The following is a 22500-nucleotide window of genomic DNA, read 5'->3' as shown; positions in this document are numbered from 1 at the left end:
AGGAAACGTGTCACTTAAAATGATTCACTTAAACATGGAGAAATTCTGCATGTTCTAAACAAGGCCAGTGGAGCAGTCTACATATAACATGTAATTGACATTTGTTGTAGGAAAAACTAATTTTCTATTTAATAAAATATTTTAAATTTTTAATAGCCTCAAATGTTTCATTTTGGATGGGCTCATGTACGTAGATGTATAGGTGATAGTATTGGCTTATTTGTAATGTTAGAAATCCCTCAGAAGTGTACTTGTGCTTTCCTATATATATAATTAATTTCAGTTTGTGTTTTGTACATATCTTATGGAAGTAGAGTGTTCAATTAGTTGAGTCCTTTTTCTACATATCCTTATGTCTGTATATCGTTTGTGTTAGATGGCAGTTTCCTAGAGGGTAGCCCAGAATCTGCTTAAAATTTGCAGAATATCACGTAAGTGTGATACATATGATTTTAGGATGACAATGACATAATGGTTATTTTTATGTCATAAACTTTTAAATGTAAGGAAGACACTCACAAACCATTTCAAGGATAAAACATGATTAATTTAACCATGGTGAAAGGGCTAATGAACTCTAAAGAATGCAAAGGTAGAAAACTTGCTTAAACTTGCTTGTACATCAAATCAGTCATGCTAGCAGCAAGCTATAGGGTAATATAATTTGTATAAGATGAATTCTGATTGTAAACTTGCAGTTTACAATAATAATTGCATGCCTCCATTCATATTACTTTTCTTATAAAGTACCTTTGTTATCAGTTACACATAAAGTACCTTTACTTGTAGATAGAGTTAATTAAGTGAAAATACTCCATATGCTAAAAAGTGGTAAGGGGCTGTTAGATGAGAGAGGTGTGACAAGTTTCTCATCACATGATAGATTTAATAGAAGGTATCTACCTATATTCATGTGTATAGCTATCTACATATATATAATCTAGCTACCCACTTACCTATCTATTTATCTGGATTGGCAGCCTTTTTAAAGTTTAACCTGTTTGTCTTTCTCTGTTCCTTCATTTCAGTTTCATTCCTTGTTATTTGGAGACAGTATGAGGTAAATTATTCCTGGAAGGAAAGGCATTTTTGTAGATAGATAATTTTTTTCCAAACTGCTGATTCTAACCATTCTTTTTGTTTATCAAAGAACAATTAAGTAAACTGACTGTTAAATATTTAAACAACTAAACACATGGGCAACCCACTGGATCAATTAATTTTACAGCATACATTTCAGAATGCCTTTTATTATGATGCTTTCAAGTACAGTAATCTATAGGTATGAAAGTATGTTCTAAAAAAATCCAGAAATATTTTTGAAAAGCACTTTTGAATTCCTTTCTGTTATTCTGTGATATTTTCCCCTCATGTTACAAAATTACATCTAATTAATCCATATTTCCAGAGAGCAAGGGATAGAAAATACTCTTTCTTTAGTATGAAATATGAAGTGGTTTTTTTTGAGGGAGAGGAATTAATCCATCCTGAACTTCCTTTATTTTTTTCTTCTAACTTTATTTATTTATTTTTTTCCGCTGCATTGGGTCTTCGTTCCTGCACGCAGGCTTTCTCTAGCTGCGGCGAGCGGGGGCTGCTCTTCATTGGGGTGTGTGGGCTTCTCATCGTGGTGGCTTCTCTTGCTGCAGAGCACAGGCTCTAGGTGCGTGGGCTTCAGTAGTTGTGGCACGCAGGCTCAGTAGTTGTGGCGCACAGGCTTAGTTGCTCTGTGGCATGTGGGATCTTCCCGGACTAGGGCTCGAACCCGTGTCCCCTGCATTGGCAGGCAGATTCTTAACCACTGCGCCACCAGAGAAGCCCCTAACTTTGTTTTCATTATTAATTTCATAATTAATTTGTTTATGATATAAAGTGCCAGACTCGAAAAGTTTGAACTGTATTAAAAATGACTCTGAGGATAAATTGTGAACCATGTCTGTTAATCTTTTTCTGTTTTCAAAGACACATGTTGTCCCAAGAATTTGTTCAAAAGTGGTGTTTATATAAATACTTGCTTTTATTTACAGTAAATGTGAATTGTTTTCTCTAGGAAAGAAAATGATTACTTTTTCAAAGGTTGCAAACTTGGCAAGTTGACAAGTTGTCTGATTACTTTCTGGTTAGTACAAGCAGTGCCTTCGAAGAGTGTGACTGCCGCCCAACTGAGCAGATAGATACATCAGGCTTCCGTGCAGGAGGACTTCCTGTTCGCCTCTCTTGCTAACCTTTTCCTGTCTCTCCACAGCCTTTCTCTCTTTCTCTCAGACTTTCCCCCTGGCTTTTCCTTACTTTGTATTTTCCTTGCTTCATCTTTCTCTTCTGCTTCTTTCTCTCCCTCCTTATTTCCTTTTCTTTTTGACTCTTTAATTTTTACAACTTTGAAGGAGAAGAAAATGGTAGAAAGGACATTTTGAGCAAAATACTTTATTTTTCAGTATAATAAATAGCCTTTGAGTAATCTTTAGATTTCTGGACTTCCCAGTATACGTTTAGTTAGCTTGAAATAAGAAAACGTTTAAAGGAGAAGCTAGAATACGAGGCTTATGATCCCTTCTTGGAGAGGACCTATCTATGTAGCTATTTTCTGGGGATATGTAAGTAAATAAATAAATATCCTATATGAGTTACTCCAAGTACTCATGTAGTAATATGTATTACTGTGTGTATTTTTCTAGTACTGTGTATATTTTATATATATATATATATATATATATTAAATTTTGAAGACAGGTTATATTTTATGAATAAGTACACTGCACATACATTCTTTTTACTAACTTTGATAACAGATATTTAAATGTGTATTTTTCCAGTCGTTTAATCTTTATCATATCTATCTTAATCATACCTGTAAATCATTTCAAAAGGCTTTCGTTTGTAGCACTGTGACATTGATGAGATTATCAATTATGAAGTATTGAGAAAACTGACATGTAATTGTTTATTTCTAATTATGCTAGTCAAAGCAGCACATCTTAGCATAATACGTAAGAGGTGTGGAACGTAAAGGTGGAATCTGATGACATCTGATGCCTCTGGAAAGCCAGTGTCTAAATACTGTGGTGCCTAAAATATCATTATTAAATAGTTAAATAAGATAACAATTATTCTATAAAAATGATTGGTCATCACTACTAAAGATTTTGGTAGGGATGCCATATAGCTATGAAGTAGGTTAACAGACGTTTGGTAACGTCCACTCTTTCTCCTTCTGTCTCTGTCAAGGTGCCTGTGTCGGTGGCCATGATGACTCCCCAGGTGATCACCCCTCAGCAAATGCAGCAGATCCTTCAGCAGCAAGTCCTGTCTCCTCAGCAGCTCCAAGCCCTTCTCCAGCAGCAGCAGGCAGTCATGCTGCAGCAGGTAATGTGGATTACCTGCTTTGGAGTGCTAGCACCCGTGTTGACAGTGCCATGGGCATATATGACAGTTCCTTCTCCACTGGAAAGGACAACCTGTCAGCATGCTAGAACACAAACGTAGCATGTTAATTGCAGAACCGAGTAGTAAAATTTAGATCCCTTATTCTTTTTAAATTCATTAACGTCTGGAGTAAGCGTAAGAAATAGGTACCATTTCAACATGAGATGAAGCAATATTTAAATATTCAACTACTTAGGTGCTTTGGATTTGGAGCCTTGCCAACAAAAGTGCAAAGAGACTTACAGATAATTGTTGCTTTTGAAATTTCTAACCCTTCAACCCTCCTTTTAATTCACATAAGTATGAAATTGGAACTGGCTATTTTGTTACAGTAGGGAAAGTAATGTCCCAAACTTTCCTTTCCCCAATAAATTCAGATTTTAGGAATAGAAGTAGCTACTAACTAGAACAGAGTTGAACAGCTGAGCCACCAATTCATGAGGTTAATCTTTTTTCAATAGCAAAACTAATGTTCCTAATATGTACATCATTAGAGCTTTGAGTTTATATAAAGTGGGCTTTATGTTATAGACTTACTTCTCATACAGAAAATAATGTGCTTTACCTAAATTCTTAAAGATTTGACTTGCTGTGTTCTGTGATGATGACCACAGGCCAGTTACTTATATTTCTAAGTCTGACGTTCTCCCGTCCATCCGATGGATTACAATTTTTTTCCCAGTAAGAACCGGTCACTCTAATTTTATGTAACTCTATAGTTGGTTCTTATAAATGGTAGAGTAGACCCTATTTTTATGTGCTATTACCGCTGCAGATATAACCATCGAGGGTATTCATTTGGCTCTAGCCATTTCGAATACAGATCTTCTATACCCTTTCGTTTAGGATACTTTGGAGTCTGGATTGGAAAGTTTCAGAGCTGCCTTGGCAAAAACAGTGTATGTGTAGATCTGTCTCCTGGAATCCAATGCGTATCTGTCGTTGTTCTTGTGAGACGCATCTTAATGGAGACTCGACCCTGTGCCAGTCTAGAGGAGTTTAGGAGGTTTATAATACATGCAACTTTTGCCTTTATTTATTAAAGTCAAAATGGTTTATTCAGCAACAACTACAAGAGTTTTACAAGAAACAGCAAGAGCAGTTACATCTTCAGCTTTTGCAGCAGCAGCAACAGCAGCAGCAGCAGCAACAGCAGCAGCAGCAACAGCAGCAGCAGCAGCAACAGCAGCAGCAGCAACAGCAGCAGCAACAACAGCAGCAGCAGCAGCATCCCGGAAAGCAAGCGAAAGAGGTAGGATCTGGCCGGCTCACCCACGCAGAGGAGGGCGAGGCTGGGAGGGGCCCTCGGAGGCCAGGGCAGCGTTAGACCCTCCTATCACCAGGCCCTTGCTGTCCAAGATGCATTATGCTACATTTGTACTGAGCTTCATAACAGTAACAGGAGAGCTCTCCTGCTCTACTTTTTTTGCAGCGTGGGACTTGAGAGTTACGATCCAATGCTGCTGTCGTCTCCCGTTCACTAATGAATCACAGTGTACAAAGAGCAAGCTGTGTGGTGGACAAAGTACTGATTATCTCGTATCCACCCGAGAACCGAAGTTGGTGAGGGAACCTTATCTTTCTCAGTGGTGCAGCTCAGAGGACAGGCATGCAAATTGAGCCCATGGTTGGGAGTTGGGGTGGGGGGGAGGGGAAGCCAGGGAGAAAGTGGTTGAGCCCAGATTTCAAAGTCACAGGCCCCTGATTAATGAACTGCTACTGTAGGTTTGGAGTGGCGAGTAGAAAGTTCCAGTTTGATATGCTCATAAATCAAACTGACAAGCTGGCTTCTCAGGCCTCGCTTGTGCTTGTCAGCAAACTGCATCAAATATAAACATAATACAAACAAAACAGTTGAAGTAGTTAAATTGATCAGCAGGTAACAGAGCCGTTGTCTTCAAGCTGCCCATTATGCAAACGTACAGGAAACAGTTTTGACCCCCTGAGGCTTTGTTTCTGTTTGGATTTGTGAATAGAATTTCAGACAGCCATCAACTACAGAATAGAAATTGCTCCCTTATTTCTCCGGAGGCTTTGGGCAATCCACATGACTTGCTCCTTTATGCAGTCTGTTTTCCAGTGAGCGCATCAGAAGTTTCTCTTTTCCCCAAACTAAAAAGGAAAGGTCTTTCACAGCAGCTTGTCTTTCTCTGAAGTGTGACTGCCTTCTCATACCCTCCCGAGTCCAAAAGAAGTCTGCTTTGTCTTGTAATGCCTCACAAAATGGGAACTTACACTTTTCCTTCCAGTAAGGGGCACTTTTTTTGGCCTTGAACATAATTCTACCTTTCATATATTCCAATAAGAGAGAAGAGGAAGAGAGAGAGCTAACAGGCCTGTCCTATGAAGGCTACATCCCAGTTTACTAATAGGTCACTAGAGACCACGGTCATGGACTTCTGCAGATCAAACTTATTCAGTTGGAAAAAAAACAAAAGTGTTGTTGAGGTTGACTGTTTCCGTAAAGTGTCATTCTTTGAGTCTAAGTAAATTTTCTATCATCTGCAATAAGCCTATTTTTAAGAAGTCTGAACTTTCGTGACACACTTTCTCTAGACCTTGTTCCATCCCCTTTCAGTGCAAGTTCCTTGGTTCTCTGTTGCTGTGTTAATATTTGAAAGAAAAGCAACTGAAAATCTAGAGTTTGCTCACATTCTGCCCTTGAGCTTTGACAATGGGATGACCGTTCATAAACTCATAAACGTACCGGGGCGATGAAAGAAGCTTACGTATCGCTGTAGGAGGGCTGTTTGCACAGACCCTAGTCTCTGCCGTCCATTCGCTCACTGGGTTGGGTTTTCTGACACCAGCAGCAGCAGCAGCAGCAGTTGGCGGCCCAGCAGCTTGTCTTCCAGCAGCAGCTCCTCCAGATGCAGCAACTCCAGCAGCAGCAGCATCTGCTCAGCCTTCAGCGTCAGGGACTCATCTCCATCCCACCTGGCCAGGCGGCCCTTCCTGTCCAGTCGCTGCCTCAAGGTACATACAAACCGCCACGCACACTCCATTTCTCAGCTTGCATTGCTGCCACTGTGTAGCCTGTCTACCTTACACCTTGAGAACTTTCATTTTTATAACCTTTATGTTTATTATTAAAGCATGATTGTTATGAAAATGAAAACACGACGATCCAAAACCTTTGGGACGCAGCAAAAGCAGTTCTAAGAGGGAAGTTTATAGCAATACAGTCCTACCTCAGGAAGCAAGAAACCTCTCAAATAAACAACCTAACCTTACAACTGAAGCAACTAGACAAAGAAGAACAAACAAAACCCAAAGTTAGTAGAAGTTTGGAGTTTGGGATTAACATATACATTCTACTATGTATAGAATAGATAACCAAAAAGGACCTGCTATATAGCATAGGGAACTCTACTCAGTATTCTGCAATAACCTGTATGAGAAAAGAATCTGAAAAAGAATAGATACATGTATATGTATAACTGAATCACTTTGCTGTACACCTGAAACTAACACACATTGTAATTCAACTATACTCCAATATAAAATAAAAATTAAAAAAAGAAATGACTGTTAACATGGTTGCATGCCCCTTTTTCTTGAGACTCAGAAGTTTTACTCCACATTGCTTTTTAAGTGTGCAGTAAACCGCTTTCAAGTGCTTTGTTAGATATTAAATGTGTATTTATTAGTCTTATGGAAGAAAATGTATAAGGGCAACACAATTCAAGCTACTGAATTCAAGCTATTGAATACACACGGAAGATCTGCAGGGAATAGGATTAGTGGGAAGACTAACAACACTCCATTTAACATAAGTGAGCTGATAGGAGTTTTGGTGGACAACTGATAAGAAAAAGATAGACGCTCCTAATCTTCACGCTATATATAAAAGGAAGACTTTATGTATTTCTACAGAGCATAGTCCCAGTTATGCTTTGGGGGACCTCATCATGCATCCTGGGACCATATTGATCCTCCTTTCTCTAAAAGGATATTGCGTATACATGTACTGTATTGTGAATTACAGCTTTAGAAAGCTGGCAATTGTATTCTTGTTTTTCTGATAAGAAAACTTCGGATGTACTTTGATAATTCAATAATACAATACCATACAAATATACAATTGTATATATTCATTATTTGAGTCAACTTTTGGGAAATGGAAAGAGTTCTAAGTAAAAAAAAAAAAGGAAATAGAATGTAAACAGAATCATTCTTCGTGTGCTAAAATTCTCAATACAGGTAAAAGTCATGTATCCATAAACATCCTAAAAGCATATTCTAATTTCCATTTGGAATTTGTTGGAACAACTTTAATCCAAGTGAACTTTCATTCAAGTCACTTATATTTGTTCCAGAGGGGCTCACATTGCACTAGTACTTGCTGTGCATTTTTCTGACTCTATAGGATACACTGAAGAAAATCAAGAACAATTAAATATACAAAAATTATAATTAGGTTAATAAAAGAGTCTTTTAAATACACATAATTATTATTTTGGGCACATTAAATTATAAATATTGTGGTAAATGTTTTTCTTTTTATTTATCAAATTACTGTCTCCATGGCTTATTTTTCCCAGAATTCTTCTTTCATTTGACTTCAGATCCTCTAATTCACCTGACTGAATCACTCCTAGGAAATCAAGAAAGATAAAGTTTAAATAGTGAAAGAAGGGGCTTCCCTGGTGGCGCAGTGGTTGAGAGTACGCCTGCCGATGCAGGGGACGCGGGTTCGTGCCCCGGTCCAGGAAGATCCCACATGCCGCCGAGTGGCTGGGCCCATGAGCCATGGCCGCTGAACCTGTGCATCGGGAGCCTGTGCTCCGTAACAGGAAAAGCCACAACAGTGAGAGGCCCGCATACCGCAAAAAAAAAAAAAAAAAAAAAAAAAAATAGTGAAAGAAAAACAAGGCAATAAACCTACTTTTCTGTGTCATTCCAAAGAGAATTGGAATAAACCATAGCGTCACCACAGCAGTGAATGTTCTATTCACAAATAATTGTTTTTATGGAAAAATAAATACAACTTGAGGACAAAGAAAGAAATAAGGTTTAAAAAATAAAAGTGTTTATAAATTAGTTCAATGTAAATATAGAGTTCTTTCATAGAAACTGTACTAAAACAGAAGCAATAAATTTATGTCATTGATTTTCTTAGTAAAATTTAAATAAAGTATATAGTTGGGATCTGGGTGTTTTTCTCTCCTCAATAGGGAAATATAATTTTATTTGAGTAAAACCATTCAAACAAACATTTCAAGAATGTTTAAAATAGATGTTCGTAGAAACAAGATGTAATTATCTAAAATATATTTGTTAAACTGCATTCTTCCAAAACAAGCATAGAAATATCTTGCGAACAAGAATATTCATTATGATATAACCATTCTAATAGTGTTCAAATGAAAACTTTCTCTAATTTCTGAGCCTTCTTTTGATAGCATTATCTTCCTTTTTTTCTTCTATTTGTTTTTTTCCTTCCAGTTTTATTGAGATATAGTTTACATACAGCACTGTATAAGGGGTGCAGCATAATGATTTGACTTACATACATCATGAAATGATTGACCTACAGCACTGGGTTAGTTCCTGATCTGCACAACGTAGTGATTCGCTATTTCTCTACCCAACAAAATGATCACCACTTACTTTCTTCTATTTGTATTCTCTGTAAGATATATGAGAAATAAAACTCACAGAGTGGAGAACGTTGAGGGAAAGGAAGTAAATCTGAAAACATATCTGGGTTTGAGCAGAAAGTGTATTTTTTAAGAAACATTTTTAATTGAAGTGTAGTTGATTTACAATGTTGTGTTAGTTTCAGGTGTACAGCAAAGTGATTCAGGTATATATATATATATATATATATATTCTTTTTTAGATTCTTTTCCCTTACAGGTTATTACAAAATATTGAGTATAGTTCGCTGTACTATACAGTAGGTCCTTGCTGGCTATCTATTTTATGTGTAGTAGTGTGTATATGTTAATCCCAAACTCCTAATTTATCCCTACCCACCACTTTTCCACTTTGGTAACAATAGATTTGTTTTCTGTGTCTGTGGGTTTATTTCTGTTTTGTATAGAAGTTCATTTGTATCATTTTTTATTTTTAGATTCCACATATAAGTGATATCGTATACTTGTCTTTCTCTGTCTGGCTTACTTCACTTAGTATGATAATCTCTAGGTCCGAACAAAAAAGATGGAAGTCATCATTGTGTTTTCAGCTGTTTAGATGAATGTGTGAAAAGTGCCATTGTGGAGAGTCCCATCAGCCCAACACAGGTGGAATGTGTTATAAACCAGTGACAGTAAAGGAACATAAGTTCATAGTACTCCTCTGGAATCTCAGAGTGGGAGAAAGTGAAGAAATAATTGTTAAATAATGTAAGCGCTGAATCATTTCTGCCTCAGTTACTGGTTATTTTGGACAATTAATTTTTTTTTTTTTATCAATTTTCAGTTCACCTTGCCTCAGGTTTTTGGTTGGCTGATTAGCTACAAATAATAGCCATGTGAAAACCAAGCAGGATTAACACGCAGTGGTGATATTCTCACTGTATCTTTAAAAATATGCCATAAGTATGGCATAAAAATATGCCATACTTACCCCATGATTTAATACAGCTTGCTCAGACTACTTTTAAAGTTACAGTTTCTTTCAACTGTATAAAAATATGTACATGAGAATCAGATAGATGTAACAAAATTATAATTTTGATAAGGAGATTTACAGACATTTTTCTCTATATTGCAAAATGATGTATTTTATCATTTTAAAGTAAGGCATTTTAAATATTAAGCATTTTAAGTCATCATGAACATTACTATAATATTGGATTTTAATGTGAAATAGGCAATTAAATTACGATCTCTAAGTATGTATATAGAGTGACTGTAGGTATACAGAAGTCAAAAAAGGATGGATTTGTAAATCAATCTTGAATAAAATACTGATTATAAAGCTATTTGATATAATGTGTACTTTAAATATCAACTAGCAATTAATTAGTGACATATTTTCGTGACTCAGTACCACTGTCTACAGGTTAAAAAATAGGAAATTATTGTGACATGCACTTTAAACTTTGATATGTTTTTGATATAAGATAGAAGTCAGTGTATCCCAATACGCAATATATTCATAGGTTTAGTATTACTATAGGGATATATATATACACACACACACATATATATTTGTATATGTGTATATATGTTTAATTCCAACTTTTAAAATATTTTTGAATTTGTAGAAGCTATCTAAAACAACCATTTTCATTACCAATCTGAAAGACCAAACAGGGAATGCTAGGTAACCAGCCAGTCCTGTTTTAAACTAACACCTTGTAGAACTAGATGAGCTTGGAATCTGTGGAACAATAAAGAAAATGATATCTTTTTAAATAAAATATAATAAGGTCCTTCATGCTGAGTTAGGACTGTGCTGAAGTTTTTCTTTGGCATCAGTGTTCAGCCAAAGTCAGCTATTTGGCTTGGACTTCATGCTTTGCTTATGGAAATCTAAATAGCCAAATGGCTACTTCAGCACCACTCTGGCATCCTTGATCTCTTTGCTTAATCTGTGATCATGGGCTTACATAGAACATATATCTAATCAGGGTAACAGCACCAGCACTAAGAACAATGTACGTCATGCAGAATTATTGTTACCATTTTAGTATTCCCTTTCAAATACCAGTAAATTTTCTATTTGTAATTTAGGAAAATCTCCTTTGGGGTTTTACATGCTGAAAACAACATCAATGAGCTAAAGTTTGAAGGTACATTTATTATAGTCGGAGTAAAACTTTGCAAAGTTACTTGTGAATGCTGTTATGCATAAAAACTAACTTAGGGATAAATAAATACATAGGGAGATATTAAAAATATGTTGAGTTAGTTGTTGAGAAAATTTAAATGAGATAGGAAGAGGGAGATTAAATTATGTCATAATTCTAATTGTTGTAGAATTGTTTAGTATACTAACATACGTATATTAAAATAGGTTTAATGCCATTTAGGCCATCTGTCTTAAAAAAAAAAGTTCTATTTGTCAATTCTTTATGTGTTGAGGGAAGACTTAAAAGGAAAACGTCAACTTTGCCACATTAAAATGTCATGATCAAGAAAACTAAGAAGTCATTGTTTTTGTAATAGAATATCAAACTGTAAAAATGTAGCCTGTAAAAATTTTCATAGTAAAATCATAGCAGGAATTTTTTTATATCAGATATATTCCTGTATCCCAGAAATTCTTTCCTTGGTGGAGATATTTGCCTTTGGTCTCAGTTTCAGCCAAATAGCTATTTTTACTTCTTGTAATTCAGCATTTGGACGAAATGTGTATTAGGTACACCTGTCATTGAAAGTACATTTTAAAGATGGGCATTTTACATACAGGTTATAGTAAGCCCCTAGTCAAATACAGATCCATAAGATGTTAGGTTTGGCAAATTATAAATGAACACTTGGCTTTCTGAAGGTAGCTCAGAAACTGGAATAATGGTTGCCACTGGAGAGGTACTGGGGACCCAGAGGTCAGGGCTGGTAGGGAAATTTAATTTTACAATGCATACCCTTCCCTGTGATTCAATTATTTTGGCCATGCGTGTATACTAGTTTTTCAAAATGTAAAATTTAAGGTGAACAGTGAAAATTAATGATAATATTTCAATAATTTCAAGTATTGAATATCAAATCATTCAATAAAATATGTGAATAATACAAATATTTTTACCAAAATTCACTTTTATTACTTTTAATTGTAAATAACCCTAGAAAATAAATTAATTAAAAATTCACAGTAGACTGACTTTATATCGTACTATATTAAAATTATTTATTTAATATTAAAAAGTAATTACTGGATGTAAAAAATAAAAGGACGTGGAAAGGATCATTTATTTCTGAGTGTGAAAAAGATGCTCATGTAATTTTTACCAATACGTGAAACTTTTACCCCTTGTATGCCCCAAGAATGTATAATCTAGATATGAATGATAAAATTTTCATTAATTCTTAGCACAGTGCTTGGCACCCAGTACTCTGCAAACTCTAACTCTAGAAATAAAGAATTGTTATTTAATTGTTTTATCTGTCATATTATATGCAATTTGATTAGGAATTCTTCTTTTTATTCTCTCAACTCCTGGAAAAAGAAACTTTTTTTTTTTTTTTTTTTTGCGGTACGTGGGCGTCTCACTGTTGTGGCCTCTCCCGTTGTGGACCACAGGCTCTGGACGCACAGGCTCAGCGGCCATGGCTCATGGGCCCAGCCGCTCCGTGGCATGTGGGATCTTTCCAGACCGGGGCACGAACCCGTGTCCTCTGCATCGGCAGGCGGACTCTCAACCACTCCGCCACCAGGGAAGCCCTGGAAAAAGAAACTTTTTAATGCTTATTTGTAGTCCTGGCAGTGAATGAAGCCAAGTCACCATACAAAACTAGAACAGGGTTTCTCAATTTTTTGTGGGCACGGAATTTTTAAATTATGAAATTATAAAACTTTTCAGCGGTGGTATTGTATGTATATTTCCTTGAAATATGTTTTAAAGGAAAAATGAATAATCTTCACTTAAGATTTTAAGTTGACTGTTATTCTGTGATACTCTAGTCCACTGATTCCCGGATTGTGCTTGCCACTACACTAGTGTTCTGGTCCACTGAACAGCTCTTTTATTTATTTATTTATTTATGGCTGTGTTGGGGCTTCCTTGCTGCGTGTGGGCTTTTCTCTAGTTGTGGCAAGCCGGGGCTACTCCACATTGTGGTGCGCGGGCTTCTCATTGCGGTGGCTTTCTCATTGCGGAGCATGGGCTCCAGGTGCGCAGGCTTCAGTAGTTGTGGCATGCGGGCTCAGTAGTTGTGGCTCACGGGCTCTAGAGCACAGGCTCAGTAGTTGTGGCGCACGGGCTTAGTTGCTCCACCGCATGTGGGATCTTCCTGGACCAGGGCTCAGACCCATGTCTCCTGCGTTGGCAGGCGGATTCTTAACCACTGAGCCAGCAGGGAAGTCCCTGAACAGCTCTATTAAGTAACATTCATTGAGTGTTTACTCACGGCAGGCACTCATATAGGCGCTGGGAATAAAGCCATGATGAAAACAGACAGCAAACTCTGCCATCATAAAACTTACATTTTAGTGTAAAAACTGTAACAAGACAGACTGTAGAAGACAGACAACAAATAAGTCAAGTAAAATATATAGTGATAACTGCTAAGGAGAAAAATTAAAAAGCAAGGATAGGAAAAAATTAAGCAACCACAGGAGATGGGAGGAGTTGAACTTGTAGACAAGGTAGCCAGGGAAGGAGTCCTGGGAAGGGGCTGTGTGAGTAATGACCTGAAAATGTGAGGGGAACTCAGCCATGTATTAGCTCTTGAGCAAAAGTTACTTAACTTTTCTGTGCCTCAGTGTCCTCATCTCTAAAATGAAAATAGTGATGGTAATAATAAAAACAATAATAGTGGTTTGGGCATTACATTAGTTATTATGTATGAAGCCTTTGGAAAAGTAACTGGCATATGAGAAGCACTATGTACGTATCTGTTAAATAAAACGGACAAAGAAACCTGCTAGAGGAGTGAGTTGGGGTCAGAGGAGCTGAAAAAACAGGAGCTTAGTTTTGGACATGTAAGAATTGAGAATTTGTTAGGGTGGAGATGCTAGATAGGCAGCCTGCAATTCAGGGAAGGGGCCTGGGTTGGAGATCACTTGAATCCTAAGCCTATACCTGGTATTTAAAACTGAAATAAATTAGTGTAATTGTAAAAAGAATTTGTTGAGTTAATTTTTTTCCTTCAAACATATTTGCAAAACACTGAGTTAAAGAAAGAGACTCAAGTTTTCTTTGTTACTAGACAGATATCTCAGAACTGTTTTACTTGCTAACATGAACCACGAGTCTCCAAGATGGAAGCAACAGACTTCTGAGATATCTTAGACTAACAGCATTTCGAGAGTACTGTTCCATAGAACACAGTTACTGCCTGAAAAAGTAAATTACTTCTTGCCTAACATCAAAACATAAAAAACTCCCCAAACTTTCAAAATGCTGCAAAATGGATTGGCTAGCTGTTTCATTTTCATAAATAGTTTTGTATCCATAGAAAATAGCTAAGCAAGTTGATGCGAAAACTTTGTCTCATGGGCAATGTAATAGTTTACTTAAAAAAAAATTCCCCCCAAATTATTTGTACATTGGAATCATCTGTGGAGCTTCAAAAGCTACTAGAAATTGTGATTTGATTTGTTGGGGCTATGGTCACGGCACTGGAAATTTTAAAAGATCCCCAAGTGATTCTAATATGTAGATGCTTTGGGGAGCTAGTTTCACTAACAGAAATCTCTTTTTGACATTATTTATTCTCTGTCCCTTATTTAAAATAGTTAAAATTAAATATTTAAAATATATAAATATTTAATATTTTTAAAATATTCTTTTAATTAAGGATCATTATTTGGATGATGAGCAGGTTATATTTATCAAATGTTTATGTACCTACTGTTTGTCACCCTATCATTGTGATATCATGGTGATACCACTAATTTTCAAGGCAAATGAATAGTATAATGGATTTCTACTTTTAGAAGGCAAGTGGATATTTAGGTTAACTAAATTATTAATAAAATCCAAAAACTAAATTATTAATAACATCTTTAACTGGTATAGTTTCAAAAAACGTCTAAGAGTCTTTAGCCAAAATATAAAATGTTATTAGCCACTCAGCCTGTTAGAATCAACTAGTACCATTTATAATTCTTTAGACATTGGCCTTATAGGAGAGCAATGGTTATAAATAGTGTGACCTTTAAGAGTCACAGAACTTCCGTGTGCAAACCAATATGTCTTCGAGAACTGTATGAACCCGTTTTAATCAATTAAATCAACAACTATTTCTTGAGCACATACCAGGCACTGTTCTAGGCACTGAGGGGGTCTATAAAATAAGTAAAATAAGAAATCCCTGCTCTTAGAAAATGGTAGAGGGAGACTGTAAAGCAAATAAATAATATAGTTTAGGGGCCGATAAATGCCGTAAAGAAAAATAAAGTAGGGTGAGGTGGAAGGGCACGATAAAAGGCAGGTGGGGAGGGGCAATGGTTGATAAGTGTGGACAGAGAACTCTCACAGGAGGTGACCCTTGAACCACCTGAGAGAAGGGAGGGAAGAACTCGTGAGAAGATTTGCAACCAGAGCGGCCTAGGCTGTGAGGGCCGCCAGAGGAAAGCTCGAAAGGGAGCAAATGTTTGATGCATTCGAGAAAGAGCAGAAGGCTAGTATAACAGAATGAAACGGAGAGAGACAGCGATGGATGAGGTCAGAGAGACAGGCCGGAACCAAATGATAACTGCCAGAACCTCATGGGCCATGGTAAGTTTTGTTGTTTTTTTTTTGTCTCTAAGTTCAAAGCCATTGGAGGCTGAAAAGCCATTGGAGGCCGAAAAGCCATTGGAGGGTTTGTTGGGGAAGTGCCGTGGCCTCATTTACCTTTAGAGAGATAACTTTGGGCTGATAGATGAAAAGTAAATTAGCCAAAGCCAAGGTGAAAACAGGAAGACAGTCAGGAAGCTATGGCAGTGGTCCAGGCAAGAGCTGACGGTGGAGCAGAGAGGCAGCAGAGAGTTCTGATGCAGAGGATGTGTTGATGCTCTCACAGAAAAGGATTTACTCGTGGAGTTTTGCTGTTAGGACACATAATACATGCAGCCAGGTAACAAAAAGTCATGGTCAGAAAAGTTTCAGTATCCCAGGTTAAAGCTAGAATTAAAGCAATCTTTATATAGAAATTATTTCCTATGTAACAGAAATACCTTTCTTTATTAACCCATCCTCTTCTTTTTAGAAAAAACAGCTTTTAATAACTTTGGGAATCTGAGTTACCCTGTCTTGTCTTTAGTCTCAGGCCATGTCTTAAAATCTTGAGGAGCCAGAATCACCAGAATGGTAGCTCTCAGTAACACTGTCTGTTTGAAATTGTGATAGGCATAGCGGTTTAAGGTTTCCACTGTGACGAATAATTTGACCAGAAGTTATGTTTGGAACAGTGAGAATTCTTCTGTTGCTCTGGGCTACTTACCACTATGTCTAGATCAATGATTTTTTTCCACTTGCAGGGGTAGGGGTGAGAGAGCTCTCCTCACCATCGTACTCTGTCATCTTTCCCCAGTCTCCCCTGCCTATTCCAAGCCACTTCACTGTCACGCAGCTCTCAAATGATCAGCATCACTAGAGCATCTGATGTGGGGGGGAGGGGCAGGGGAAGTTTGATTAGCATTTCCATCCTTATATCAGATATTGTAGATGAACACAGTAATAAAAAACATAGATTTTGGACCCACAGGGCATCATGTTTGAATTCTGTCCACTGGTTATGAGCTTAGTGACTGGGGAAACACATTTAATCTTTCTGAGTCTCCATGCCCTCATCAATAAAATGTAATGATTCCTAATGTCAGGTGAGGTTAATGTAGATTATGAATGTAAAGCGCCAGAATATAGTAGATGCTCAATAAATGATAGCAATTATAATTACAAGTACATTTCCTCCTGTATATCTTTATTCAGCAGTTTTCATATTTTTAATAAAATATTTTAGGAGCTAAGGCATTCAAGTCAGACTGCCTGGATTGAAATCCCAGCTTTATCACACATAAGCTTTGTGACCTTAGATATATTTTTGAACCTCTCTCCCTCTTTGCTTCCTTATCTGTAAATAAATTGGTTACAATAAAAGTGTCAGCTCCATTGGACTGTAGTAAGGATTAAGGAGCATAAGGTATATAAAGAATATATGAAAGCACAGAAATTGGCATATATAAGTAATGTTTTGTAAGTCAAATACTGTAAATAACAGTCTCTCAATTCCTTATTTCAAAATTACAGTGAAAAGCTAAAGTATTGTACCTAGCTTTTCTATTTTCATTCATCATAAGTCAGGTAAATTTGCATAATCTGAGCCAGGAATTTGTTTAAAATGAGTAGTTGATTTATTCTATCAGTCATAAAATGAAGGAGAAATTTAGATATTATCTGCTTAATTGATCCATGTAAGTTAGAATATTGGCTTATTCAGGACCTCAAAATGAAATTCAGTTATTTCCTTGGCCATTCTGAGAAAGATCAAAATAACTAGATAATTGTCAAATCTATTTTTCTTTTGACTTGAATGTTTGCTGTTTTCCCCTGACATTTGTGTTTCCCACTTTACTTCTTTTTTCATTTCTTTTGATATGTGTTATTTCCAAATGTTCTTTCAGTTCCTCACTGATAAAAACTTCATACTAGCAATAAGTAAAAGCTTGAATAAAGTTAGTTAAAAAGTTCAAAGTTGAATAGTTTAATTTTCAAATGGAACTTGCTGTGTTTTTTTTCTACTGATCCTTGATATTATTCCCAATACTATTATTTCTAGTACTGTTCTTGAATTGGTAGTCTTTAACAAATAACTGATTATTGAAGAGGAAACGATAGTGCTGATGGTATAAAGTGGTTTATTATCATATATTAATAATTCTGGTAACATCACTTTTGTGGTTGGCCTTAACCCAGTGATAATACTAAGCTCATTATATGAAATTTACTTTGTTATATTAGTGGGGCTTTCTTTCACTTTATAGCTGGCTTAAGTCCTGCTGAGATTCAGCAGTTATGGAAAGAAGTGACTGGAGTTCACAGTATGGAAGACAACGGCATTAAGCATGGAGGGCTAGACCTCACTACTAACAATTCCTCCTCGACTACCTCCCCCACCGCTTCCAAAGCGTCACCACCAATAACCCATCACTCCATGGTGAATGGACAGTCTTCAGTTCTAAATGCAAGGCGAGACAGGTAAATCTCAGGAGATACATTCTGTTACATATCACCGAACTTTACTTTCACCATTTGTGAAACTAAAAATAATGATTTGTACTTAACAGGGGCAGAATGTGTAGAACAACTAATTAAATAGATAGAAACCTTTAGATTATTTGTATTTATATCATTTTCATTAGAAAAAAAGCAGCTCATGTAGCAGCAGTTTAATGGATAGAGTGGGGAATTTACTGAAGAAAGTTATTTGTTAATAAGTGCATGCAGAATTATTGTGTCAATATATTTTTATGGCTAAAATGTTGTGATTAACCTGATTGCTGAAATGAGAACATTTTTACCATTTTAAAACTTAACCAGTTTCAAATAATTAAAGATGCGTATATATCCCCCTTATATATGTTACAAACATGTGCTTACAAATCAGAGAATAGATATACATAAACATATAAACACAGGTATAATAAACCAGAAGATAGAAGATCTGGTTTGCCTTTTTTATTGTTGTGGCATGATGGAATTATAAATATATAATAAAAATGAAATTACGGTGGTAACTTTCTGAATAAATTTGCCTCAATACTCATAAAGAAAAATTATTTGATTTCAGTTACCAACACTGAGTACATTATATTAGGTAATTTTTCAACTTACTGTTTTATTTTAGTTGTGTAAAAACTGCCTTTGTAAAAGGATCACCATGTACTTTTTTGTCCATTTAGTTCTATTTATGCAGGCATATCGTTATCTAATCAGGTTCTTTAATGTAATTTACATAAACTATAGAAGCTAAAATATTGCTCAATATGAAAACTATCTTTTTAAAAGATGAAGCATAAGTGTAGGACTTCTTAACAGAATGGCTTAGTTTCATATGATATATAGCTGTAAAATTCATATTTAAGTGGAGTGGATTAATAGTGTTCTGTTATGTATGTGAATACCTGCCTAGCTGCCACAAACCCTTTCCCCTAAGCAAATATTTTTTCAAAGAAACGTACATATAATTACAGTACAGTTTAAGATATAATGGTATAGTTTGGTGATGTTTTTTGTCTTCCTAGAAGTATCATAAAATTTTTTTCTTGTTAGCTTTCATTATTATAAAATGGTATGCCTTTGAATGCTTTCACGCTGTTGTATTAATTGAGAGTAATTTGATGATTATATAGTTCAGAAGTTGGTTGATGTCTCTAGGATCTATCTGATATAATACTCACTTATCAAAAGTCTTGGATAATTATAGAAAGAGATAGCTAATGAATACCGTTCCAAAGTAGAATTTTTAAATCAGCTGTAACTAGCAGAAACATATATGGTTCGCACATAAATATTAAACAATGTAAATGATTCTAAAGGTCCATTCTAAAGGTCCCTAAAAAGAACATTTCGAAAATCTTATGGTGATTTTCCTATTACTTTCTTAAAAACACAGGTTTTTTTCACTTGACCACATATGAATATATATATTTTTATTTAGAGGTAAATGTTACGTTAAGGTCATATGGCAGGATTAGCATATGATATTATACAGTCCTCTTAGTTTTTCATCGTTTATTAACAGTCATCTTTGGCTCTATTTCTCCTCTAATTGGAACATCATCTAGCCTTGGCAGTTGAACTATTCAATAGAACGATTAAATTTTTCTGACTGCTCTGAGCTGAATTGACCTGTTTTGACCTGTTTGTCACTGATCGTAACCTGACAGGCGCTAGCAGCCTGCAACGATTATGGCTTTTTGAGATCAATCTGATGCCATGTTCTTTTGCTGCAGCTCATCACATGAGGAGACTGGGGCCTCTCACACTCTCTACGGCCATGGAGTTTGCAAATGGCCAGGCTGTGAAAGCATTTGTGAAGACTTTGGACAGTTTTTAAAGTAGGTTTTTTACTTTTTTTAGGGGAGGGAGTGGATTGTATGGGAGTTTTAAGCAGATAGTTGTAAATGAACAAAAGAAAGCTGAAGGAAGAAAGTGAAGGTCCATCATAAGGCACACTGTAAGTTTTCTGTGTGTTCCAACAAGTAGATTAGCAAAGTCAGGCTAAGACGGTTAACTCTTCCTCTTTACCTTTTCATGAGAACATTTTACAAATCATCCAATAAAAGTTTTTGAATGAATGAAAAAAGAAGTAGCCTTACTATAGCAGTGTCATTAATAACTGGAAGACGTGTTTGTTGGATTCACTTAAATTTCAAGGTTTCAAGAAAAATTTCCAGTAACATTATGTGAGAAGTCATATTTTATATATATATATATATAATATATATACACATACATATATTTAAACAAAAGACAGATTTTAAAGGTGTATTTTTTATTGCAGACTTTATATTTCTTACTTTAAATAATATTTAATGTATTTATTTAACAGCAAGAATAAAAAACTCAAAGTTAATAGTAACTAAAATTTTAAGATAGTTGTTATTTTCTCCATGTTGTTACTTGTTGCCCTGAGAATCATAAAGAAACTTACATGGCCCTATGTTTGTATGATAGATTATATGGCTTCTCTAGCTTAAAATCAACTTTGTGTATCCTTAATTTCTTCATACAGTGATAATTTATTTTTTTTAATTCATAAGAGGTTCTTTTTCAAATGAGAATATGCATCTTTCATGAAACATTTTCCACGCACAATTTCAGTATACAAGAGATCTAAACAGAGAGCTACAGATAGGTTTATGGAGATGAGTAACTTCACAGGCTGAGACTCTTATGTTGTCATGGAGCAGCTAACAGGGTGAATGAACTGTTTCATGCTTCATCAACAATTAAGTTAATTAGCTCATTTGAAATTGCACTGCTTTGTTGCCAGGATGTTGGCAGAAACATCAAAAAGATGTGTTTACAAATGGTAGACTACAGAGTATAGAGCAAAAGCACCTTAACAACAAGGCACAAGTACTTGGCATCATAATAACTGTATAACTGAATTACAGTAAGACTTCCACAAGGATTTTTTTAAACTATTTTTATTTCTGACCAATTAAAAGAAAAAAATGCTTCCTATATTATTATGGATTTTCTACATGGCCTTGAATGAAAATTTGCACACCTATTATCCTGAACAGTTGTGAGCTACCATTTTGTTGGATAGGAAACTGATTTGACCGTTCTAAGCAAAGAGAGCTCTTAAAATGTTAAGTAACTTTGCTAAAGTTTTCCTGTCTAAGAAAAATAACATTTGCTAAAATAAAGACAGGATATAAGAATATAATTCTTTAAAGAACTAATTTCATATTTCATTTGAATATGTTAGTCCTTATTAATATGTTATATTATTCCTTATCGTTAAGGTTATTTAGAGGACTATTGCTGCTATTTCTTCAGTATATGGCAATTTAAGCCATAGAACTAGCTCAGTCACCAAATATTTTATTGCTCTAAGTTGTTGTTTTTGACAAAATTCAAAATAAAGCTTTAAGAAAAAAATACATGTCTTTGTTTCGGTATGATTTCCTTTATGGCCCATGGAAAGGAGCATTTTTATTCATCTCAAATTTGTATACATATTTTTATTACTAACAAGCTTATAAATATGAACTCTCATTTTACCCTCCATGGGTCTTTTTCATATTCAAGTTAGTATTTTTGGAAAACTGAAGAAGTTACAATTAAAAAAGCATTTCCTTTCAATTAAATATCAACTTTGTTTCCAAAGACTGACCATTTTTCCAACCCATTAACTTCATAGGGATGACAGAACAAATGACAGTAGATTTTAAGGCCTTTTTTTTAGTCCATTTTTGTTACGATATGCTTAGATTCTGTAAGTCAAAGATCTGTGATAAATTCTCTTGATAGAACTAATGCCAGTGTACTGTACTGAAATGAAATATTAGACATATTTCCATACTAGTATTGTCTTTTTCTTAAAAAGGTGTGGGAAATTTGAAGAGAAATAAAATAATGTTTTATTAAATTAATTTCAGTTATTCAGAAAAAAATGTTGATTTAGTGTCTATGTGGAAAGTGAATCGAAGAAGGCATCACCACTAATACAGATTTTCTTGGAAAGAAGATTTTGCTTTTCTTTTGTAATAATGGAGAGGATTGAGAGTCTTGGGGGGAAAAATGTCAGGCAAGTCAAAAAGCTGTGAAAGGTTTTTAGCTCTCAGGTTTTTTGTTTATCCGTGCTCCAGAAATTTTGTACCCAGTGTTTACTATAAAAGGTGTTTGAGAAAATATTATTGTGGCATTTTTATTTCTAAAATGCACTAGAAATACATTGTACAGCTTGAGCTGTACTTTGTATCAGTCAGCTTATCCATTGGTTTGAAATAAAAGGAAGC

The 22500-nt window shown here is 35.5% G+C and overlaps 1 protein-coding gene across 2 annotated transcripts in view; it reads left to right on the top strand.

Annotated features, from left to right (window-relative positions):
- Positions 1 to 22500, top strand: part of FOXP2 (forkhead box P2) — a 528540-nt gene that overhangs the window by 463727 nt on the left and 42313 nt on the right. For both annotated transcript variants that reach the window (XM_082662359.1, XM_082662358.1), the window contains 5 exons: positions 3226 to 3363; positions 4487 to 4675; positions 6234 to 6399; positions 18010 to 18223; positions 19981 to 20085. In XM_082662359.1, coding sequence (XP_082518485.1) covers positions 3226 to 3363; positions 4487 to 4675; positions 6234 to 6399; positions 18010 to 18223; positions 19981 to 20085 — 812 coding nt within the window. The remainder of the gene's footprint in view (positions 1 to 3225; positions 3364 to 4486; positions 4676 to 6233; positions 6400 to 18009; positions 18224 to 19980; positions 20086 to 22500) is intronic.

The sequence above is a fragment of the Grampus griseus genome, assembly GCF_964374135.1.
Source record: "Grampus griseus genome assembly, chromosome: 9".
NCBI classification, from domain to species: Eukaryota; Metazoa; Chordata; class Mammalia; order Artiodactyla; family Delphinidae; genus Grampus; species Grampus griseus.
This window is presented reverse-complemented; position numbering and strand designations above follow the sequence as displayed.